This window comes from Magnolia sinica, chromosome 3 (assembly GCF_029962835.1).
Source record: "Magnolia sinica isolate HGM2019 chromosome 3, MsV1, whole genome shotgun sequence".
Lineage (NCBI taxonomy): Eukaryota > Viridiplantae > Streptophyta > Magnoliopsida > Magnoliales > Magnoliaceae > Magnolia > Magnolia sinica.
The window spans coordinates 4,342,166-4,368,573 of record NC_080575.1 but is presented as its reverse complement, the minus strand read 5'-3'; the positions used below and the strand labels follow the sequence as shown (position 1 = coordinate 4,368,573).

At 38.6% G+C, this 26,408-nt stretch overlaps 1 protein-coding gene across 3 annotated transcripts in view; it reads left to right on the top strand.

Annotated features, from left to right (window-relative positions):
- The first annotated feature begins 297 nt into the window (after window positions 1–297).
- Window positions 298–26,408, top strand: part of LOC131239334 (ADP-ribosylation factor GTPase-activating protein AGD3-like) — a 60,606-nt gene continuing 34,495 nt past the window's right edge. Inside the window, exons 1-5 of one of the 3 annotated variants that reach the window (XM_058236986.1) lie at window positions 298–931; window positions 6,663–6,739; window positions 15,109–15,206; window positions 16,846–16,916; window positions 26,293–26,355. In XM_058236986.1, the coding sequence (XP_058092969.1) occupies window positions 887–931; window positions 6,663–6,739; window positions 15,109–15,206; window positions 16,846–16,916; window positions 26,293–26,355 (354 nt within the window). In that variant the 5' untranslated portion in view covers window positions 298–886. The remainder of the gene's footprint in view (window positions 932–6,662; window positions 6,740–15,108; window positions 15,207–16,845; window positions 16,917–26,292; window positions 26,356–26,408) is intronic. The other 2 variants (XM_058236985.1, XM_058236987.1) reach the window with 2 other exon arrangements.

Sequence of the window (26,408 nt, the reverse complement as noted above, 5' to 3'; positions counted from 1 at the left end):
GTACGGAAAGTGAGGACTATAGTTTGATAATCCGGACCGTTGGTTTATCGTATTCAACACTTAATGTACTATATCCTAAAAATCTCCTCCATAGAACCACTTTAACCTTTTGATATGTGGCCTAGAGATGGACGGTTGGGAATAGAAATACAACACCCGTCGAAAAACAGAAAATTCCAATTGGAGGAGTTCAGGTGCATGGTTAATCCACGATGGCACTCAGCAGATCAATGGTCTAGATTACTGGGCCCCACTTGTTAGAACCAAGGATCAAAGACGCGAGTCGGGTATCGGATAATTCCTCGGGAGAGAATCTCTTTCTCGGTTATCTTTCTCTCTCTCTCTTCTTCTCTTGCAGCAGTTGCACGACCATCAGCAAAAACCGCAGAAGTTCCCGAAGCGAAACAAAACACCTTCAAATCCGGTCAAAAAATAAAGAAAAAAAAAAAAGAAAAGGAAAAGACAAAGGAAAAGAAAAAGCGGAAAAAAGACGCATTTCTCCTTCCCTTCCCTCTCTCCTTTTCTCTCTCTCTCTTTCATCGCAGAATTCCATTATAAATTCATCAATGCCAGCGATATTTCCTCCCCTTTTCTAGGGTTTTCTAGGGTTTCTTCTCCGTCCTGTTCTTGCATTCCAAGGCTTATGAAGCGCTGTGGGTATTCGAGCTCGAATTCTCTGCTGGAGATGAATGTTCTTGGAATCGAAAGATTTCGGAAGGTTTTTGGTGGAGATTGTGCGGTTTTTTATGATTGATGGGGTAGATATGTGTCCGTGGAGCCGTGTTTGGAGCTTGAACCAAGCGATACGGGATGAACGGGCGGTTTAGGGTGGGAATTTGATGAGGATTTGCTGCGGAGCAGGGGAAAGACGTATCGTGCTCTCAACATGGTTTTCGCTCGGCTGGACGATTCTCCTATGTTTCGGAAACAGGTTTTTTCCTTTTTTTTTTTTTTTTTATCTTTTGCATTTTTTTAACAATTCGATGTGTAGGTTGAAATGCTTGATCTTTTGGCGTCCTTTCATTTAATGGTGGAAATCGGTTGGGACGAGAAATGCATTATTGTTTCTTTTTTTAAAACCTCCACCTCGCCATTTTGTGTTTTTTTTAGCGCCTTTGAAATTGCTGAATTTGAGTGTATTTTTTGGACACTTCAATGTCCCTTGTCTTGCTTGAAATTTCAATGTACTGTTTCTAGGTATCCATTCAGGCCTTTAAAAAAAAATTGCTTTCCAATTGGCCCCCGTCCTGTGGCGCCCACCTGCCATGTTGCCATATCCAAACATGCTGAAATAACCAAAATGCCCTATAATGGTTTCATGATGCTGAAACGTTCAGAAAACAATGCTTGTATTTCAATATTGCAAAATTGTTAAGGCTGAAGGTGAGGGTGGATGTAGGTAAATGTGATGGCATTTCCTTTTTCGCCATTTTGAAATATCAGCTGTATATGAATTAGGTTGTCTGGCTCAGGAGAGTTCCATGATCAGATGGAAGGAGTTGTTACTCTGCCAAGGTATCTTCATTGAGAAGATCCTCTCACTTCGGTTTTGTTTGTTGAACCCGGTAACTACAACTGCATATCTGGAAATAGCCTTGAAAAGTTGCCAATAAAGGTCATGAAGTGAGTAGGTTGTGGAAGGTTGCTTATAATGCAGGCAGGTATCATGAGGAGAATGCACATTGGTAATTAGAGAGCGCTTGGGCGGTTGACAGCTATGAAGAGATATCACCAAGCATGCATGATACTACAATGGCACTGGACATTCTTGTTTATGTGGTTTGGGGTTTCATGGGGATGCGATGGTGGTTCATCACGATATGATTTGGATTGATTGGGTCTATGATGATGGATTTTGGAGTGAGTGGTTGTGTGCTTGTGGTTGTGGGCTTGTGGCAGTGAATTTCCAGTGGGGTGGAACTACAGTGAAGACGAAATTGCATCTAGAAGTGCTAGTTGGATTAACTGATCCACACAGACACATTGATGGATTCAATGTAATTTTAGATGGATCATGATAATGTATTCCACAAAATTGCTCGATGGAGTTGAGGGAATCGTTGAAGCACCTTGCTTTGGTACTATATTAGCTTGAGAGACGGATGTATTTGAGTTTTTGATTTCAAGGATCAAATGAGAGGGTGAGAAACAACCTATGAAGTAAAAGGGAAAAAGAAGAACACCCTTGAGGCCTTCAAAAAATTACTGGGTGCATAAGGTTGCTTATTACTTTACCACTTGCCTGTAAAAGTGTACGAGACATTTATATTGCCTTTTATGTGTTTCAGCAACTATGGGAACCTGTTCCTCATTGAAGCAAAAATGGAAACATAAATACCCTTTTCTTGTATACCAAAAACGTATGGCTCTTTATCTTTGTTTGGAAGGGTTTTTTGAATTGCTGGAAACTGATAAATGTTATACTTGATCCTGTTCAGGTAGCCATTGATTAGGTTAAAACCATATGCGAGTGGCTCCATTTGTTACCCTGCCTTTGACTGTTGTGGAAGTAATGTCTGTCATGTTTGCACTGTGTCTGTGGGTTGATTGGGTATCAGCATCTCTTGGTACTGTGTTTAACAGAGCCATGCTACAAGAAGTTGGTTTTTGAGTTGTTGATGTTAATTTGGGACTAGGAATAACTTTTGAGTCAATATTTTGTTGAATCAATGGGATTAAATTCAACTCTTCAAGTTTTTGATGCAGGCAGGTTGGAAATTTGAGCTTTCAAAGGGAGCAATTTAAATGACCTTATATATTAAAAAAGTGTTCGGGGTAGAAATTAGAATCGAGAAGTAGAACTGCATCTTTTAGGGCTGATGTAGGAAAGGCTAACAAACCTACTGTGACAGGATGTGTTTTCCCCTGGCCGATGGGTACTTCCTGAGGAAGTAGAAGAGAAGGTCAATCTTCTTTTTATATGATGTCCCTTTGCTTGAGCTGCATGGTTTTTCACCTTTTAGTCGGTACTTAGTTGGATGTTGCGTTGCCATGCTGAGTTCAGTTGAGACTTTATTATAAGGATGTTAGTTGGATTTCTTTTCTCTCTAAAATGATTTATTCTTCAGAATTTATCTTCTGTGGGAACATTGTGGTTTTTGCAGAGATTCACACAGTTCTACTTTTAGGAACAAAGAGGGATTATTGGAGAAGTGTGTGAAGGTTAAACTCCAATGATTTTTGTTGATGGTGGTTTGCAAAGTATCTTGGAATTTCATGTAAATAGATGGTGGTCATTAAAGCGCCACGGGAAAGAGGTGGTGGGAAGTTATAGGAGAGATAAGAAAGCCAAAGATAGGTTGGAACCTCAATGGGTTCTCTTGTGGTTTTCTCAAGTCGAATTTCAACAATACCTCAATGGGTAATCTGGGTTATACTTGTAGTAAAAGGAGTTGGATAATCAATTTGGACAATCCATCATGTTGGCCTTGCCTTTGATTGCCCATGACGCCGAATAATTACTTTGATCAAATGATTCTTAAACATTTTTTCTAATGACCCAAAAAATGGAGAGTCCCCATTAATCATGTTGGGAAAGGTCTGATCATCGATCAAGGTTATCCACCATGCGGCCTGTCCTTTGCTTGATGTTCTTCATGAAATCGCTTGCATGGACGATCCTAACCATCCATAGAATCTCTTAGAAAATGGGTGCTCTAGATTGATTATCTTAGAAAAGGTTCGATTATTGATCTAGATCATCCAACACATGGCTTACCTTTGATTGCACATTCCTCTCAATAATCACTTTGATTGGATGATTCGTACCATCTAATCAGTGACTGGAAAATGGATGGTTCAAATCGATTTTATTGTAAAAAAAGGTTCGATCATGGATGATGATATGGACTATCCATCAATATCATGCTAGCCCCACCCTTTGATTTCTCATGAATCTCTCATGAATCTCAAGAATAATTTTTGTTGGACATTCCTATTCATTTGATCAAAGGCCACGAAATTGGACGATTCTAATTGACCATATTGAAAAAGGTTTGATCATGATTTGCTGCATCCATCATGTGGCCTTGCCTTTGATCGCATATATGTTGGATTGTTATGAAAGCATTACAATTAGGTGTTTTTCAAAAATTCAGATTTAATTAATCCTAGGATCTCTGTCTTTGATAATGTCAAAATTTTCTAAAAACCTAAATCCCATGATGAATGGTTTATCAGAATTACCTAATCGAAGGACGCGTGCAATGCAAAAACTCAAATGGTGCTAATGCCAATCTTCCAATGTAGGAAGTCTGTCCCCAATCTATTACAGATGGAGGGAGTGTGAGAGCTCTGTGTTTTCCTTTAGGGTAGGGTTGAGGTGACACATGTCCACACGTAGTGGGCCCAAACATGGGTAAGGAGGTGGAGGAGGGAGAGATGAAGATCTCTCTCCCCCTCTCGCACTCTCTCTCTTTTCTCCCAAGCTTTCTCACAATCATGTGCACTTCCCTCTAGGGTAAGATCTTATTTATAAGGAGGGATTAGGGCTTACTACTTATGGTACTTTGCCACCCTATAGTTTTCAATAGTCCCTACACATGAATGGAATCTTGTAACCTGCCTTATCCATGTATGTACTTTGATCCAATCTTTCCATTGCTATGACCATCCACCAAAGACCCATAATCCATGTTAATCAAGTGGTGGACCATTAGATCTGGACCCACAAATTATCATTAAGTGATCAAAACAGTTTTAATGGTTAAAACAAAACTTTAATGGTTGAAAACTTTCGTAAAGCTTTTTAAGTAATGGGCCCAGTGGAAAAACCACTTGATAAACATTTGATTTTTTTGATCACTACCATAGAAATTCTAATACATCATCAAAGTCTTGTCATAGTCCAGATAAATGGGCTCCCAGACTAGTTAATCTCGATCCACTGATGCAAGTGCCCAAAAGGTCTAATAAGATCCTGTTCATGTCACACTCACACTCCCATTTGGGGTAGGGCAAATGCATACCGACGCTGAGTTTGTCTCGATGGTGGAGACTATCCATCCCGACCTGAGACAGTCCCCTCATATTGGATGGCCGTACCTTTCAATATGATTATCATAGGTCTGCCTTAAAACATGTGATGGTCATGGTATATAGGGTATTGAGATCTATGGACCACAACTCTCCCTTGGTCAACGACTTTTTTGTCCAGTCTCGCGTTCCCAAGGACAACCAGAGGAATCGCTCCTCCACTTAACCCTTGCTCATGCATGTTTAATGTAACATTACATATTAACTAAGGCACAACAATCTGTCCATCTAGGACACTTCAACATCATGATCTACGACCGAGATCATAATCATCACATCCACATGGCCAGTGGATTGGGCTCACACATTGGTTTTCTAGGTCACAACTTCAACAATGTCTTAAAAATCACTTGATCTGATGATTTGAACCATTTGATCAATGCAAAAGGAAGTGGAGAGTGTAGATTGATTGTATTGAAATGGTCTAATCATTGATCTTGACCGCCTATCCCGTGAGGCCCACCTTTTATTGCCCTTTCCTACCAAGAGTCACTTGATTGGATGATTTTAACAATATGATCAATAGCTAGGAAATTGGATGGTCTAGATTAATTATATGATAAAAGGTCTAATCATTGATTTGGAATGTCCATCATGTGGCCATGTGGGCGTACCTTTAATTGTGCTTGACCCTCAACAATAGCTTTGATCATATGATTCTATCCATTAGATGAATTGTTAGAAAAATTGATAGTACAAGCTAATCATATTGGGAAAGGTGCAATCATTGATCTAAACTGTCCATTACATGGGCTGCACTATTGATTGATCATAGCACAAGAATCACTTTAACCAGACTGTATGAACCATAGTTATTAGTTATAGTGAGCAGTTGGACTTGTTGACCGTAAGGTCTAGGCAAAACCTTTACATATTATATATTTTGGGTGGGGCTGATAATATATATATATATATATAATCTGGATTGATGGTGTCCTGCATACCCTATCGATAAGGGCCTTGACAATGTTTTTGGGAGGGAAATGATGTTGTTGATTGTCTACTTTAAGGTGGGGTTAGTTTCCCTTCTTTATATACAGATTGTAGAATTATGTAAGAAATGCAAAAGATAATGAATTAGGGCTGCATGCCCCTATTCTCTCTATTTTTTGTATCAAGTAAAAAAGAAAAACTAAAATCCCAAAACTGCCCCTCACATTATGAAAATTTAATATTAGATGTACTTAATTGACTAAATAAAGAGAAATACGGGCTAAACTCAACACTAGGTGGGTCGTATCCCTGTATGGCCCCTTATTTGATTCATCCAGGTGGGCTGTACAAACAGTTCTATGGCCCACATGGACAGTCATTAACACAGACAATATCTGCTTTTTACAGTTGCTTTTCTAGAAATAATCTCTCTCCTTGTCTTAGTTTGAAATGAAAATTTTACTGTAATAATTTGTCTCAGGGTGTCATCATTCAGTTGGAAATTTAAATATTTTCTAGTCATTGTATGGTTTTATTGCATTTGGTAGCTAATAATGTGTTCTTTTTTTTTTTTTTTTTTTGAAAATAGTATGTTCTGTATGCCAGTAGAATATGCATGTGTTTGTTCTCTTTCATCTACTTGTTTTGATTGTAGCAATATAACATGGAAAATTGTCTTTCTTGTGGTGGATCAGATTCAAACCCTAGAAGAAAGTGCTGAGTTGTTAAGGGAGAGAAGTGTAAAATTTTATAAAGGATGTCGAAAATACACGTACGTGTATATCTCGTCCTTTTTATGCATCTTGTTTATTCCTCGTCTTCATCATCTCCATATATGTGCTACTTGGCTGAATGATTAGGTGCCTCACGATCATGGTTAAACCATATTGTCTATATTTGGCCTAGTTTTCATAGTGGTAACTAGAAAGCTTATCCTTATAATCTCATATTGTCATTAAATGTTGATATGCTTTGATTGGACATTATCATGGTCAAAAGATTTGTTTGTATCTTGATTTAGGTTTAATAATTGATTTCCCTAATATAGTGTCTGAAATGTCAATTTCTCATAAAGTGTCATCAATATGTGTGGTAATTCATAAACAGTATGTTAGTAATTTTTTAGATGAATAATCTCCGATCATGTTTTTTTGTCTCATAAATAGTCATCAACCTAATGGTTGAAAGAATGGACAGTCTGGATTGACGGCTGGCGGCCCCATGTGTTGTTTAAAAGCGCCGAAAAAAATCGCCACTGCGTATGCACACGCACTGTATGGAGTTGGAGCCTTTCTTACCCAAACCATACCACATTCATTTCATATGGTTGTGTAGATATTTCCCTACTAGTGTCAGGATGCTTCTAGGCAACCATTGGGAGTGATTCCCTTTTTCTCGTGTGGCGTGATTCCACATAATTATTGTTTTTTTTTTTATTTTTATTGGCAAGGCAATGGATTAAGAGTCCTCTACCCCTATATGTAGGTCTATGGGCTCCATCCTTTGCAAGGAAATCAGCTATACAATATGCTTATCGGTGTTTTAAATAGCTTATGCTATGCAGTGTGTACCTTACACTATGTAGCGTACCTCATGAAAATAGCTTAAATCAATGTAGCCTATGCTACACGATAATTTGCATATGCTACATGCTACGTAGACTATGTTACACATTACAGGTTATTTTTCTATAACACTAAAATCAATTAATGTTTTCAATGATTTGTTATATTTTTCTATTTTCTATAAAAAGTAGTTAATCTTTTCAATGCTTTTAGTAAAATAATATAACTGTATTAAATCGGTTCCGTTGCTCTTTCTTTACTTTTATACTTTATCATTGCCCTTTCCTATTATTTTAGATTGTGTTTCATTATTAATCAGTCTAATTTGGTGCAAGATATCCTAAAATTGGTGCAACCAAGCAACCTTGATTAAAAATATAGAAGTAGTGTGTAGCGTAACATAAGCTACATGCTACCTCACACTTCAAAGGGGTGAATGCTACGCTACACTATTCACTATTTAATACACCGATGCTTATCTTGGAACATGATTAAAGCTATAAAAGAGGATTATGCTTTCTAATGTCATTCAAAATGAAAGTTGAGACCATGGAATTTGGGCCTGTCACGAAGTCTAAGCAATTGACAGAGGAATCTCCTATTGTAAGTGGCCCCTTGGAATGATCTAACAATAAATTGTTCCTGGTTTGAATGGCCAAGAGCTCAGCTCTATTTGGGTTCCTTCATCTCATACTTTTTCATTCACAACCACCCTTCCAATTCCATATTCCCCTAGGTTACCAACTGTCTCTTCCAAGGAGCTACTGTCGGCAATAAGCTTTAGGCAGCCTGAGGGAGGGGGAGACCAATTCAAATTAGATGCTGAAACCTGTTTAAATTCACCAATTCTACCTTTCCATTCACAAAGCAACTTGGACATGGATATTGTGGAGGATGTTCAAAGTGGTTACCCAGGAAGCAAGGGAAACTTTGATGGTGGACAATGAGGAGAGAAAATGGACTTCTTGTTGCAGGACAATTAACCATTTGCTCTAAAAGCTTGAACTGATAGAGCATGGCAAATTAATCCCTTTATCTCATAGCCCAAGCCCCACACCGCATGGGTTAGGATCTTGGCCAAACCCCCCTCGTGGGCCCCACATCACATGGGTACCGCCTCACACAAGCCACCCGCCTCACATGGGCCGCCCACCCTGAGTGTGTCCCCACGTCCCATAGGCTACCCCACTCGAGCCCGATGTGAAAATGCCTCTGCATTACTTCTTGTCCTTGAAAATTCTCCTATTTCTCTCCAAATAGCCCACATAATAGCATGGGATAAGATCTTCCAAGGAGCTTTTCCCCTTGCTTTAAATGGGCCGTTGATCCCAACCTTCCAAAGTTCCGACCATGGAGTTTGAAGGACCTATGGGATTTCAAATAGCTCAAAGAAACTGTACAAAATCCTACACACTACCTCATGCTCGATGAATTGATGGTTCACCGATTCCACATTCATTATGCACATAATTGGACATATCTTTTTTTTTTTTTTTGAAAATTAACTGATTATATTCAAAGGATAAAAAGAGATACATCAGGTATTGTCTGCTAAGGAAGCAGAAACTAAACAGGTCCCTAAGAAAGCAAAATCAACATCTTTAAGAGCCTCTATTTGATGGGTCCAGTCCGCGATTAGACATTTGGCTAAGGAAGCAACTAACTGAGGGGGTTTAGATTCGTTTCTGAAACATTTGCTGTTTCTTTCTGTCCACACAACCCACCATGTGGCAAGGAATCGCCATCCTCCAGAGGGGGTTTTCAACTTTCCTATTCTGATACCGTGTTAGGCTTTGAGAAGATGATCCGCATCTCTGGGGAAGCACCAACCGATCTTAAAGCAGGATAGGAGATCGGCCCAAATGGCCGAGACGAACGGACAGTGGATGAGCAGGTGCTCAACTGTTTCTTCTGCTTTCTAACAGCAAACGCACACATTGGTAATAATCATTCCTTTTTTTGTCTGAGATTGTCCACTGTAAGGATTTTCCTGTTCCCCACCAACCAAGCAAAAACCTGCAGCTTAGGGGGGACCGAATACTTCCAAATGAAGTGGTGATCATGCGTGACATCGTTACCAGGCTTGTGCGTGAGCTGCTTGTAAAACGAACTGACTGAGAAGATGGAGGGTCTATCTGGTCTCCAAATGAGGCTGTCCTGGTTCATCTGATTCGGAATAACCTGCTGAATATAGTCTAGGAGCTTCGCGAATTCGTCGATTTCCCAATCCTCCAAATTCCTCCGGAGTTGAATGTCCCACACCACCTTGTCGGCTGCAGTGTAATAGCAATCTGCGATGGAGGTGCTTTTCTTCATAGCCAGCCAGTGTTCGAGTTGTCGGTATTGCTACAAGTTTCGTTGGCCAGAGATAAATATATAATATTGTTATCGCCGATAATCGAAAATGCGGAGAAAAATGCGAAAACATGGAGATAACGGTGAAATTTTTTAATGAAACTTCAGGACATGCCTAAATACACATTTGTATATTTAGAAATTAAAAATTTGTAAAAAAATACATTAAATAATAAGTTTTCATTTAATGGGGCCAAAACAACATATGTTTCCATAAAAAATTACTCTAATAATAACCAAAATAAATTTATCTAAGTTTCAAGTTGACCACACCATATGAAACAGTGGGAATAATGATTTCCACCATTGAAATCTTCATAGGGCCCAATGATGTTTATTTGTCATCCAAATTGTTCATAAGATCACGGGGACATGGATGAATAAAAAACAGAAATATCAGGTTGATACAAAACTTTTGTGGCCCCCAAGAATTTTTCAATGGTAAACATTCAATTCACATAGTTTCATGTGGTGTGGTCCACCTAAACTTTGGATATGCTTCATTTTTTGGCTTGTGCCTTAAAATCATTTAATAAAATGGATGGACAGACTGGATCAAATATGTAAATTACGATGGGCCCACGGAGTTTACTCAGTATGCAATCCATTTTATTCTGGCGCAGTTGTATGAATCCCAAAATTTACCTAGGTAAGTGGATCGGGAAGCGGAATGGCTGGTGTACCTCACACCAGCTATTGACGTCAGCAAGTTCTGTGGGTTTGATCATGAGGTATGTCTTATATCCAAACCGTTCATCCATTTAAAGAGCTTGTCTTAAGGTTTTAGACGAAAAATAAGACATATAACTATCAAGTGAACCACATTGCAAAAACCAGTGGGGGATTGAACGTCTACCATTAAAACCCTTAAACCCTTTTTAGGGTCACAAAAGTTTTGGATCAATATGAAAATTGTTTTTCCTCTTCATTCAGATATTTGTGTTTTTATGAACAGATTGGATGCAAAATAAACGTTATGGTGGGCCCTGCAAATTGTTTAACGGTGAAAATCATTATCTCCACTGCTATCTATGGTGTGGTCCATATAATCTTTGGATATGGTTCATTTTTTGGATAATGCTCTAAAATGAACTCTAAAAACAGATGAACGGTGTAGATATAATAAATACATCACTGTGTGGCCAATGTAACTTTGATCTCCTTTGAATTGTTTGTACAAGTCGGAGCTCGAGGAGTGTCAGTGCTCGTCTTCACACGACACGTACTTACAACAGCTATATAGCTGGTGTGAGGTACACCAGCCAATCCGCTTCCCGTGGATCCCTAACTGTGGGACTCATTATGAAGTATGTACCTTACATCTGCACCGTCCATCATATATGACGGCTTATTTTAGTGCGTGACCCAAAAAATGAACCAGATTCAAATCTTCAATGGACCACACCACAAGAAACTGTGTGAATTGAACGCATATCATTAAAAACTTCCTGGTGGCCACATAAATTTTGAATCAAGCTGATATTTATTTTAACCCTTCATCCATGCCTTTTTATATTTACAAAAAGGTTTGATGACAAATAAACATCACTGTGGGGCCTAAGAAGGTTTCAACGGTGAAAATTGTTATTCTCATTGGTTCTTGTGGTGTGGTCCATTGGAGCTGTGGATATGCTTTAATTTTGGGATTTACTCCTAAAATGAACTAGAAAAATGAATGGACGGCGTGGATAAATCACATACATCCATAGTGGGCCTAGAGAGTTTACTCAGTACGTTGAAGTGCACCATGCGCGCGGTCTGCTTCTGTAGTTCTGAAACATAAAAGAAAAAAAAAGGAGTGGTTTTCGTTTGCGAAGAGGGGGGATTTTCGACTGAGGGTTTCAAAATCCCATCTCAATCTCCCAAAATCCCCGATTTTTCGCCGAAATCATGTATTTGTGACATCAATCTTCCAATCGAACAAAGAAAAGGGAAAATTTCAGATTTCTTTACCTCTGTCGAAGACGAGAGCTGTCGATTGCTGCCCGGAATCTTTTCTTCCGAGTTCCGATCAACCATCAACCAGGTATTACCGAAATCAAAGGTTTTTTTTTTTTTTTTAAACGATTTTTTTCTCTTTTTACCTATTTTGTCGCAAAAAATCCAAAATTATCGACGATATCGACGATATTTCGCCGATAATCTATAGAGAAACGAAAAAGGGGGGTTTACCGATATTATCAGCGATATTATCGACATTTCGTCGACAATGCGAACACCGCAGCCAACCGAATTATGTTGGGAAGTTTGTCTTTCAATGTGGTGTCTCCTAGCCAGGTATCTGTCCAAAAGTAGGTACAGTCTCCTTTGCCTACCTCAAAGCCAATCCTTTGAAGCACTTCGTTTTTCATCCGAAGGATCCCCTTCCAAATGGCGGAAGCCCTATACGAAGAAGAATCTTTGGTCCACCAATCCCCATTCGATCTCCCATACTTGCATTTGATAATTTTGTTCCACAAACTATCTTTTTCTATGCCAAGTCTCCACATCCATTTCCCAAGCAAGGCACGATTCATCATTTTTAAATCCTTTATACCAGCTCCCCTGGTTTTGATATGATTGCAGACCTGCTTCCACTCCATGAGATGAAAGCACTTCTTGTCCTTTTTGCCGCGCCAGAGAAAGTTGCGTCTGAGAGTATCATTGGCTTTTAGCACCACAACTAGACACCGGAACAAGAACATAAAGTAAGTGGGCCGATTGGATAAGGCTGCCTTAATCAGAGTAAGCTGCCCTCCTATCGATAGGTACTTGCATTTCCACACCGCCAGGTGATGTTGGAATCTCTAAATGACTTTGTCCCAAAGATGCTTCTTGGGCAGGCCAACGCACAGAGGTAGGCCGACATACGTTGTCGGGAAAGACGCCGAGGTGCAGCCCATCAAATCTGCTAGCTTACTGCCTTCTTGACTGTCCAAGTTTACCCCATAAATCTTGGACTTACGCATGTTCACTTTAAGCCCAGCAACCGCTTCAAAGCATCTAATCGTAGTCCACAAATTATTTACCATTTCTGTGCTGGCTTCCGAAAAAATAAGAATGTCGTCCGCGTACTGCACCTGTGAGATCAGGACATGCATCCCTTTCATCTGAACACCCCTGTGAATGCCTTCAGCTTAACCTTTATGGAGCATCCTGGATAATGCCTCTCCAACAATCAGGAAGAGAAAAGGGGATAATGGATCGCCTTGTCTGAGGCCGCGGGAACTTTTGAAGAAGCCTTTCGGAGCCCCATTTAGGAGAATGGAAAATTGAGCCGAGCCGATACAACTACTAATCCAATTCCTCTAGATCTCGCTGAAACCCATGCGCTTCAGCACGTATATCAGGAAATCCCAATCTATGTGGTCATATGCCTTCTCGATTTCCAGGCTGCAAAATATATATTTCTGCTTGGATCGATGGTTGGAGTTAAGACACTCATTTGCAATAAGGGCACAATCAATTATCTGTCTGCCCGGTATAAAGGCGCACTGGTATGGAGTGATGATGGACCCAATGACCTTCTGCAGCCGAGAAGCAAGCACCTTAGCCAGTATTTTATAGGGGCTACCTATGAGACTTATAGGCCTGAATTCGTTGAACGCTGACGCTCTAGAGAACTTAGGAATCAAAGCAATGAAGGTTGCCCCAATATTGTTAGATAGTCTTCCTCTGGCGTGAAATTCGTTGAAGAAGGCCATCATGTCTTCTTGAAAGAGCTCCCAGAAAACTTGGAAGAACTGAATTGGGTAGCCATCAGGACCGGGGGCTTTGTCCCCTCCTAGCGCATTCACGGCCTGCTTGACTTTTCCAGGGAGAAGGGGGTTTCCAAAAATGCAGCGTCGGCTTCGCTGATTTGCTGAAATGGCAAATTATCCAGCCGAGGTCTGGACCACCCATCGCCGTGCAAAAGGCCTTCAAAATAGGATATAGCTTCACGGGTAATCGTATCCCCATCGTCAATCCAAATGTCATTGATCGTAATACTACTGATTCTATTGGCCCTGGCGTGCATGCTGGCAATATTGTGGAAGTACTTCGTATTCCTGTCTCCTTCTTTGATCCATTTGGATCGTGCCTTTTGTCTCCACGACGTTTCTCTTTCCAGAACTATAGTTGAAAGAGATTGAATGAGCTGAATTCTCTTGGCTAAGACTTCTTTCGTCATTGGGCTCTCTTCGGCATTGACGTCAATCTGGTGAAGATCAGCTAGGATCGAATCCATAATTGGACATATCTGGCCCTTAAAAAAAATAAAAATAAATCAAAGGTGAGTATTTTATTAGCCACTGGTGTTCACATAAAGGCCTCCACCATAGGTGGTGCTACCTTCCACAAAATTTTGATCACATAGGATTAAGAGTGGTGTGTGCACAGATAGGCTTTGGCCGAAAACGATCCCACTGTAGATGATGACCAAATCATGTCGTCCTTGAAAGGGAAGGACTTCTATTTTAATTTTTCTGAAAGATGAAGAAGGATGCTTTATGCAGTATGTTTTAGCAATCCCACCACCATTTCTATCTCATTAAGATTTCTGCACAACTTGACAGACCCCACCACCTTGTCTCCTACAGTCCTAGTAGAAAGTAAGAATCCTTCACTGGAGAGTTTCTTACTTCAAGAGAATAAAGCCAGGGAAATCTTTCCACGAAGTGGAATTTTCTGCCCATACTTCCTCCCAAAATCTTGTTCTTTTACAATTCCCACCTTGAATTTTTTTTCTTGTTCTTAAATATGAGACCTGCTCTTTTGTTCGAATCTCAGAAAGTCGCAATGGCCTTTCACATGAAGGACTTGTCGCCTCTCGACATCCCTCCTGGATGCCATCCCCTATGCTACTTCCTGTAGACTCCACATAGTTATCCCCTTTCTTTAATCCTTTATCTTATTCTTTCAATAGATATATTGTGGAGTGATTAGAGCAGCTTATTGTGGTGGGAATTGATCATCTAATTTGCTACTCATATGAATCTCTACATCGCAAGTTCATTTTCATCTTCCTGCTGCATCAGAATTCATCTTGGCCTTGTTGTTATATGGATATGTTTTCTTGTATGAACAGTGATCATCAAAATTTGTACTTGTATGAATCTCTATATCTCATGTTCATTTTCATCTTCCTGCTGCATCAGAATTCATCTTGGCCTTAATTGTTATATGGATATGTTTTCTTGTATGAACGGATTTCTTCTTGTTGAAAGGGATTCCATTCACATGTTTTTCTTTTGGCTCACAGAGAAGCACTTGGGGAGGCATATGATGGGGACATTGCTTTTGCAAGCTCCCTTGAAATGTTTGGAGGGCACAATGATCCCATCAGTGCTGCTTTTGGAGGTTTGCCTTTTCTTATAACTTTTGTTTCTTGATTTTTCTTTTTTTCGAAGTAATATTTTAGCTATGCAGTTTACTTGAATAAATTGTTTTTTGTTGGGCTAGAGTGTCTTTGTTGGTGATACAGCTGCGACAGTTTTATTTACCTTTCACTGCTGCTTTTCTCTTTACCTTCTTTTGAAAGGTAACGAAATTTTATTAAAGCTCGTGAGCAGTGAGACAAAACAACAACAAAAGCACAAAAACAAACTTAGGAAGAAGGGCCTGATGGTGCCCTTTTACATACAAAGCCCAATCCCACACCATACCCTCAACCCTGAATATGATATTTTCCCAAGATTCACACACATTGTGGAAACATCTCCCATTCCTCGCTCCCCAGATAGCCCAAAAAACTGCCAGGATGGTAAGCATATACACAGTTGCTTCTCTCTTTACTATTGACAATTGCAATTAATTGTTCACCTTTTGCAACCTGAAAGAATGCTTTAATAATCTCATGAACTCTCTTAGGATTGTATATTGGAAATTTGGGTGGTCCAGTGATTTAATCTAGAAAAACTCAATAAAATGTGGTGCTACTGAATTTCAATGATGCTCCTGCATTCAACCAGTGTTACTTAAATCACGAAAACCCTTATGTTCTCCATTCCGAATTGCATGATCCAGATTATGGGTTATTTGCAATCTGGATCGCTACTTTTATTGACCCAAAATTATGGTTATAATAAACTGTTGATTAAGTTGCAGTGCAAATTTATATTTACAATGTGGAGATTTATATGATTTATTGCATAGCATGCATATAATATATATAACACTATGTGTGTGGGGTCTATAACAACAACATTAATGAGTTCATATGCAAACTGCAATATTCACTCATATAGATAGAATTATATATTGCACACGCTTTAGTGTATGTATTGGAGCTACCCACACGATCCTACACTTAGTGTATTACGTATTGGAGGAAGTTGCGTACTGTGTATCACTTCCCGTACCATGTACCAGAGCGACCCGCGATCCAGGTAACCTTGCATTCAACAGCATGCATATGTAGGTAATAGAAGCAATCCTTCACCATCTCTTTCCATGTATACTTCTGCATGTGGGTACCACTGCAAATGTGCTACTTTCTATGAAAACATCATGAGGAATTTATTAGGAAAAAAGTTGCACAGGCTCTATAAAAGTGGAATCAAATCCCCAATAAAAAGAGCCTGATGGCTAACACCCTCTTGGGCCGTAGTGGCTGAATTGGCCTCTTTTCCAGTGAAAGAAAACAAAATATTTAGCTGGAAGGGATAGCCTGGAAATAAATGTTTAGTTTACAAGGTGCTAGGGAGGGAGGGAGGGTGCTGAACATGGATTGCCTTTTGATAGATGTATAATGGGGAGTCAAAACTGCAAACGACCATTATGTACTTTTTAATATTTGTTTTGTTACCTGTCAATCCTGACAATACTAACTATATATTGCAGATAAATTAAAAGACAATACTAATTATATTGTATGGTTTCTTTGATCACAGATGTATCATCTTCAGTAGGTTCTTTTTTATGCCGAAACCATCTTGGAATAAATTCAATTACCGTGATTATTATTTTAATGATATGCATGAAATTCATGTTGTCTTAGGGCCTGTCATGACCAAATTTACAATTGCATTGAGAGAAATAGGCACATACAAGGAAGTCCTTCGGTCTCAGGTAAACTTTCTCCGGTCTTTCTTACCATATAAGCCTCTATGTTAATCTCTTACTATAAATTTACCTGTTGCTTATTATGAATTATGTTAACTTGAGAAACTGAAATAATTATCCAGATTCCTACGGATAATATTTGTTTATGTATAATCTATTCACAACTTGATTCTTTCTTGTTTGTTTAGTTTTTCTGTTAATGAGACTTCTCAAACTATCTTGCATCACTTGATCTGCCTTTTTTTTGGGGGGGGGGGGGGGGGGTCGGTCGTGGGGAATGGCTGATATAATCTATTTCATTGCTTGCTCAAAAAAAAAAAAGAGGCATGCTTTCTCTCTGCTGCCATGAACATAGCCCATGCATGAGAGTCACTGACGCATTTCTGATGGGTGTCATGATGACAACCATGTCAACGGGAAAAAAAATCGAGAGTTAAAAAATGTTTATCAGGAAAATGGTGAACAGTACTGCAATTGGACAAGCTAAACTGCTGGCGTGGCTTTCATCATGAAATTTGTTAGAGTCCTGTCAGCGGTTTTCTCCTTATGATATACATTTGTGGTGTGCACCAAACAGACCCATCCGCCACCCCTTTCTTATTTCAAGAATGAAGCATGTTAAATGTTAATCATGCATGCATCTTTCCCTTACTTTCGTATGTTGCTTCTGGGAAGATGAACATCTCTGATGACATTCTTTTTTATTCCAGATTGCTTTCCCTGTTGTGTCTGTTTAGGTATTTTCTTCTCTTTTTACCAACTAGAGCGGGCTGTCTTACACATTAAATCTGTTTTATGTGGAATTCCCAATCATTTGATGTCATTTTACAATCTTCTGGCTAATACTCTTTTAATAAAATTCAGTTACCATTGCAAAAAAAAGGAAAAAAAAGAAAAAAGAAAAAAAGTGTTAATCTCACTAAATATTCCATATAGCCATAATAGGATTGGAGCAAAATCATTTAGTGGAACCAGCCACTTTATTAGGGTGTAAAGCTTCATCTCTTCCAATAAAATCAAGGCACTCAATAACAGAAACAATGTTGTAATGGTCACCTTGAATCGCTACTGATGCAGGACCAATGCATGAAATCAAATAATGAGTGGGATCAATCATCAAAATTAAATTAATTGATGAAATTCACTTATCCTGCTAACATCATCACATATATCAAGATTCTAAAAGAAAAGCATGCATAGTTTAAGCTTAAATTGTCAAACATCGTCCTACATGATCATTAAACATGGAAAACCAGGATCTAATGGATGTAGAGACATCCAAATAGCATAGGGTTAGGCCTATTGTAAAGGGGTATGTCTAATACTACCTAGGGTTTACTAGATTTGGGTGTGGGTGAAGCTAGTGTTAGGGAAGTTTGGGGAAAAGGGTGAAGTTAGGGCTAAGAATTGGATGAAGAGATTGAAAGATTTAGGTGTTATGAGATGTGAATTAGGGTTTTGGATGTAGGGAAATTAGGGATTTTGTGTTAATTGAAGGATTTGGAGATCTAGGGTTAGGAAATTTGGGAAATTGGGAGATTTGGGATTTTAGGGTTAGGGTTTTGGACAATGGATGATGGGGGTTTGGAAGGAAGGATCAAAGATGCAAGGGGGAAGGAAAAGTGGGCCGTATGGACTAGGCGTGGGGCTTGCACATGTGGTTGTACGGTCACATGTGTGGGGTACAGTTGGCTTGGATTTGGTCCGTAATTGTGGGGTTTTGATGGAGAGGCTAATGAAGAAGGAAAGAAGGTGTTTGGAAAGGTTTTGGATGGTTTGGGATGAAGATCATGACATTTCAACAAAATATCTCGAACGAAGAAGGAAGATTCAAAGGTGGATAATTGGAATCCTTGCACTCCTGTGATTGAAGATAGGCATCGCATTGATTTTTGTTCCAAATCACATGGAACAAGTCTTCACATCGCATGAAGAAGAAGAAACAAAGAAGGTTTTTTTTTTTTTTTGCGAAATCCACCATTAGCGAGAGCTCTACCCCCCCTTTATAGTCTCAAGAGCTTTTAGAAAATTACAAAATAGTCCATGCTTTATGTATTTTTAGTCAAAATAACCCTAGTCTGAGAAAAAAACATATAAAATCACTCAAAGTATCCAAAAACATAAATCAAATATAAAACTAGATCCTAAAACATATATGTCCTATGATGAGAAATGGTCCACGATCAACGGCTTGATCATGTAATCCATGCAATCCAACGGTTCGATCGTCGCGTCCCTCAAATCCAATGGTCCAAATCACTTCCAAAACAACCCATGTGTATTTTCCCAGTGTGTGGTCTTTTAGATGCTCGTACATGCACTATGGGGTCTTCAACACGGATACTTGCTTAGCCACAGACAGAGCGGGGCCCGCCTACTCCTTTGATATGTGCGCAAAGGCGTAGGTGATGTGATGTCCTTATCAGCTACACTACGGTAACAGTCTATTTTTTGAAGAAAAAAAATTTGGAATAAATACTGGAAAACCTCAAAAATCGAAAGGATTCCGATGTGTCCCACCACTACTTATGAATCTAAAAAAATGGGTTCCAATAGAACTAGACAATCAAATAAAGAGTAATCTTTGACAAACATGATCAACAATCATCATTATTTCTACATAAGAAACATTCTTCTTTTTTTCCCTTGAACATCTTATGATGGTTTCTCTCTCTCTCTAAAAAAACGTTTATGGGTGTAATGATCCAATCTTTGGTAAGAATGTTGTCCTGGGTTGTTTGATGATTTTATGAACATGACAGGCTTATGTTTACTCCAATTTGGAGGACTACTTAAGTACTCCCAAATTGGCCTGAAACTCATGCAATCTATGACACTTATCCCACTAATGCAATCTATGACACTCGTCCCACTAATGCATATCCTTAAGCGCTTGACATCATCCCCCAAGTAATATTGACTTAAAAAATTTGAAGTTCAAATTTGGATAAACAATGTCGCCAATTTGGGGGACCACTTAGATGCCCAAAATCTACCCAAAATTCATGCAATCTATGCAACTCATCCCACTAATGCATATCGTTAAGCATTTGATATTATTATCCCCAAGTAATTATAATAAAATAAAATAAAATTTGGATGAATAATGTCGCTGGTTTATGGGACCATGAATGCCCCAAATCAGCCCGCTATTCATGCAATCTATGGCACATATCCAACTAATGCATTTACCTAAGCATTTGACATGGTTTGCCCAAGTACTTATAAGAAAAAATAAAATGAAATTTGGATGAATAGTGTTGCCAATTTGGGGACCACTCTAATGTCCCTAAGCATTTGACATGGTTTGCCCAAGTACTTATAAGAAAAAATAAAATGAAATTTGGATGAATAGTGTTGCCAATTTGGGGACCACTCTAATGTCCCTAAGCATTTGACATGGTTTGCCCAAGTACTTATAAGAAAAAATAAAATGAAATTTGGATGAATAGTGTTGCCAATTTGGGGACCACTCTAATGTCCTTAAATTGGCCCCAAATTCATACAATCTATGGCACTCATCCCACTAATGCATATCCGTAAGCATTTGGCATTATTTTTCCTAAGAAAATTTAAGAAAAATTGAAATTAAATTCAAATCAATAGTATTGCTGATTTAGGAGACCATTAGAATGCCCCCAAATTGGCCTTAAATTTGTGCAATTTATGACATTCATCCCACTAATGCAACTCTGAGAATATATATATATATATATATATATATATATATATATATATATATATATATATGGAAAGATCAACAAAGTTTTTATTACTTCCAAAGGGCCAATAGTCGAAGAATTATAGAAGCAAAGCAGAGGAAAGAGCCCACACCTTTGGCCAAGGAGACAAAAAAGAAGAAGCTACACCCAGGGCCAAGAAATTTATCTCCAAGAAATTTGAAGAAAGGTTTGAAATTAAATTTGGATAACTAGTTTCACTGATTTTGGAGGACCACTCGAATGCCCCTAGATTGGCCTGGAATTCTTGCATTTTATTGCACTCATCCTGCTAGTGCAATGGGCTTCAAACTGTTCTTATTTCATCATCCGACTATCAAATTGGTGGACAGTTATTGGACATTGAAGAATGAAATATATCTAGTGGTTCTATTTCAACCCACAAGTCTCTGTAAATCAATGGTAGGATCATTCAAACAATTTGATTTTAGGACTGTGACTTAGTAAGAACGAGACCTACATTTTAATCAGTTTAATTTGATTTAATTTTATGCCACGTGCACAGTTTTTGAGTGTGTGTGTGTGTGTGTGTGTGTGTGTGTGTGAGAGAGAGAGAGAGAGAGAGAGAGGAGGATTTTTTATTTTTTATTTTAAATCCAAGTACTTTTTTTTTTCTCTCCAAAAATTAAGGTTATTTTTTTTCTCCAAATTTATTGTGCATAATGGCACTGAGCAGTAATGATCTTATATATATATATATATATATATATATATATATATATATATATATATATATATATATATATATATATATATATATATATTTGGAATGGGTCTTTATGATCCTGTAAGGCTGTAACACATAGTGACCTGAACCTAGCCATTACGTAACTGTTTTTAAATACCTTGAATAAAATATTCAGGGCTTCCCCTTGGTGTTAACGCAAAGACATTGGCAATTTGGGAACCAGTGGTGGAGATTTGAAAAAAAATCTCACTAATTTCCAATGCTCTTTCTCCATATTCAAAATCACCACCAAAGTGGCAAACTATTACAATCCCACATGTGGATAGGAGGAAGAGTTAGTTTTCTTTGAATTTGAGTTAGTTTTCCTTTGAATTTGAAGAGTTAGTTTTCTTTTGAATTTGAATTGAGACTTTTGAATAAAGTAATGATGCAGGGACATGTGATGACCTAATCCTAGATGCATGTATAATCAGGTTAAAGAATGTTCAAATAAATACACTAATTGACTAACCGTTTTCAGTCAATGGGATTAGGTAAATTTCAAAACAAAGATGAGGTCATTTTGTCAGGATCATGCTCCTTAGCATAAAATCGTGTAAACGGTAAAAAGGGAGGACCTAGGGATATGATTATATCCCAGATCTAGCATAAGGTAGTCCATACTCAAGTTTGGATTTGATTCTACTGACTAACCATCCCTCTTTTCCGTTCAAACTAGAAAGGGAATATCCAGAGAGGAACAAAAGGGGTGAAGAATGAAGGGTTCGAGATGAAGAAAGTACATGTCATTTTGTCGTCAAAAGAAAAGGAGGATGATTCTTACCTTTTCTTGCACCTCGAAGATCTAGAAAGAAGGAAACCTGAAATCGGGATGGAATCCTCAACACCCAAGGGCTAATCTTGAAACCTTAATATCTTAAATAAAGAGGAAGAAAAGAGACGAATTTCTAGTCATTTAATAATAATGAAAACAGGGTTTCTCACAACCTATATATAAGCTATGGAAAAAGTAAAAGTGCACTAAAGCCTCTGAAAATAAGAAAAATAACAAGAAAAGATGATAAGTAAAGAAAGTGCAATAAAGCCCCTGAAATAAGGAAAATAACAAAAACGCCTAAAACTAAAACGCCTATGTGGTAGAGTGTGAAATTCAACCCATGGATCTATGGTCAGAGTGCAGTCATGTCGCTCCTGCACTCGTAGCGCGTCAGAAAATGGGTCTGATGGACCCAACGTCCATCTACATCAACTCCTTTGCTCCGATACTTTGTCGGTGACGCCTCTTCCTCTGGTATACTCTAAAGGGTGCACCACTGATGTTCGCATCAAGTAAGATCTGGGTGGTTACCAAAGGATACTTAGGAGATTAGGGAAATCTTGGGTTGTTATGGATTGTTATGAGTTGTTACTAAGATGGGAATATGAGTCCTATGGAGATAAATATACCATGTAAGCATCTTTATGATTAGGAATGGAATTTTAAAGTTCTTAGGAGATGTTGTTCTCTCTCTTATGGGAACAAGAGGTTTGAATTTCCCTTTAATGAGATTTCAGTCCTTGATTGTATCTACAATAACTCCTTTCTGGTATCAACAGTAACAGGATTGTTTTTTTTTTTTTTTTGAAAAGTGAGAACACACACACTCTTACACCCCCCCACGCACATGGGTTCTCGAACCCATGACCTTAGAGTGGAAACACTCGCTGTTTACCACTGAGCCATGAGTGGAGACTCCAATAGTAACCAGATTGTTACACAAACAAATTGGGAAAAATATGAAGAGATTTCTTATCTATAGGGAAGGCTACAAATACCATCTCATGAACTGGAACGAGGTGCAAAAGCCAAGAGGAGGTACTGGTATTGTTTAGATAAAGGAGAAAAATCAGGCAGCATTAGCCAAACGGTGGTGGCAATTTGGCAAAGATCAAGAAGCTCTATGGAGAGGAGTAATTGCACCTAAATATGGGGCACTAGGTAGGCTTCGGTACCTAGGTGGGGTATCTAGGGGAAAACCGTCTTTTTCATATGGAAGGCCATTGCAAGTTTGGAAATTTAAACAAGAGGGTTGGCCCCATATTAATGGACAATGTAAGATTCAAGGGGAGAAATGGTGAAAGAATCAGATTTTGGGAGGAAGTGTGAGTAGATGATTCGATGCTGGTAGAAAAAATTCCTCATCTTTTCCTTCTTTTGGTGATAACACTTTGGTTAAAGATTTCTATGAAATAATCATAAAGAAGGTGCTGTGGTCTGTTCAACTTTGTAGGAATTTTCAGTATATTGAAATTGATGTCAATGGAGCTCCTTGATCTTTTATATGGATCGATGTTGTTCCCCATTTCCCTTTGATTAAGATGATATGATTTGTTCCCCATCTCTTGACGGTTCCTTTTCGACAAAATCGTATTTTAAGGCATTATACCTGCAAGCTTCTACTAACCCGACCTAGTCGAAGGTTTGGGAATAGGAACCCCCATTAGGACTTACGTGGATGGTGGTCACTAATAAAATTCTTATGGCTGATATATAATGTTTAAAAATGAAGCTGGTACGGGCCTAATATGTTATATATGTACAATGTGCAAGAAGATCCAAGTCGATAGGTCACCTCTTTGAAGTTAGTTGGGTCTCTCCATGGGATTATGGAAGGTGGATGAATGGCCCTGTCAAACCTTGTGGTAAAGCCCTATGGAGAATGCAACCTCATGCATTTTTTTCTTGTAAATTTTTATTTTGAACATGAGAGAATTTTCTTAAACTTTAAATGGGACAAAGGCTACAAAGAGAGGGGAAAAGGGATGATGAGAAATCATCCAACTTCTTCCTCATTTACATAGAACCATAGCTCCCAAGTAAACCCAAAATATCTTCCCAATTACATCCCTTGAATTGGGGATTTCCCAAGGACCTAAACATCGCCCTCCATACCTCATGCAATAATATGGGGAGTCTGGAAAGAGAGAAATAGAAGAATTTTTGAAGATAAAGGATCATCCTTGTCACCAGTGATCAACAACATTAAGGTCTCCCTAGCCTTTGGGGATACTTCTTTGGATATCGCCCCAAGGGTTCTTTATCTGAGCTCCTTTGTGAATGGCGAGGATGCATTGACAAGTATCGGTGGGGACCTCTAAGCATTTTGAGTTGGTCTCCTCCACACATCAGCAGCTGTAAGCTTAACGTTGATGGCAGTTCGCTGGGCAACCCTAGAGAGACGGGTATCGAAAGGGTTGGTGGCGTTGTGTTGGGCTCCATTGTTCTTTTTCTTGGGATGGGGCAATTCTAATAGAGCTGAAATTATGTTGATGAATGTAGGGATCAAACTATTTTTAGGTCGCTTTGAGGGCCCACTTATTTTAGGAGGAGACTCCTTGTGAGCAATTGCATAGGACTTGGGGAAGTATTTATGTACTTTGATTCTTGCTTTTGTCCTAAACAACATCAGATTGTTTTGTCGCACTTCATATATTACCTTTAATCAGATCCCAAGGGAAGCTAATTATATTGTGGATTCTCTTGCAAAGTAAGGAGTCAATGGCGAATTTGTTTATGCTGGGGACTTGTACCATTGCCATGATGGGCTGTATGTCATTTTCTTTTTGGTAAAATGTCACGTTACTGATTAAAAAAAAAGAAAAAAAAAAAGAAAAGAAAATAAAAGAAAAATTAAGCTATCCGTTACTGAACTTTGTTAACTTATATCTCCAAAAATCTCTTGCTGCCCTGATGAGACTTGTTTACCTGAGGATGGGAATCCAACCCATATACATTATTGCTGCCATCATATTACTTTGGTGAAGTGGAATTCCTGAGGCTGGGCTTATTTGACCTCAACCTCAATGTGTCATTCTCTCTAAAATCAAGACGGGCAATGCTGGTGGCATTGTTGGATATGATGGGGTTAGAGTAATTTTTGGGATTCAGTTCAAAGATGCAGGACTGCTTGACCACTGATGCAGAAGCAACTCTTTACCTTGGTCTCAAACTTAAGGTCTGTCTTAACTCTTAGCATTTGCTTCACTGAAATCGATGTTGATTCTGAGCTACAATCAAAGCTTTACTGAATCAGTTTACTCCAAACTAAAAGGTGAAAGCACTGATCCTCAATCTAGAGATCTCCTGAACCTCTTCAGAAAAAGGAGTCACTGCCCATGTAATCTACACTAGGCTTCTCTCCAGCCCAAGAGAAAAGTGGCGCTGAGGGTTGGCAGTCTATAAATGTTTTGAGATTTCTCTTCTCCAGATCTGGGAATAGTGTTGCGAGTACTGAGGATTGAAGAATTAGGAGTGTATTGGACTGTAGGACTAAAACCTATTTAGAAGATTCGCAGGAACAAAAATTGTATATATCCATGGTGTTGGAATATCAATTTATTGTATTATAAAAAACATTACATCTTTCTGTTGGCATTTGTGAACTGCAATACCTGATCACCTCTCCCCCCTGCCCGCGAGCAGTATGTTTTAGTTCAGTGACCAATATGCTTGATCATATATCCAAAGTGCCTTCTATGCAGTGGCTTGTTGGTGAATAATTTTTTATGCCTTTTTCATTTAGAATATGATTGAGAAATGAACTTAAAATCACAAAATTATGTAATCATGGGTCGTTGATCACAATTTTAATTATCTCTTGCTTTGTTACTTTGCAATGTCTGTCCATATTTCTACACTCCATTGCCCTAGAGTTGTTTGTGTTTGAGAATGTGCAGACTTACTTGATTATTTAATTTGAATTGCTTACTATGGTATCCTTGAATTTATGCCGCTCAAGATTCAGAATATCAGTATCATTGTGGATATTGACTAAAAAAAGAAAAAGAAAGAAGAAGAAGAAGAAGAATTTTGAACCATGACCCTACATATTGGTTCTTCATTAAATTATTTGTGAAATATTTTTTTTCTTGTAGTTGCTAGCAATTGGTGATACCTTTGAACTGCTTTTGTCAGGTTGAGCACGTGCTAAATGACAGATTGCTGCAATTCGTCAACTTGGATTTACATGATGTCAAGGTACAACATTGCATGCATTACAACTTCCAATGTCAAAGTATTCAATGTAGAAT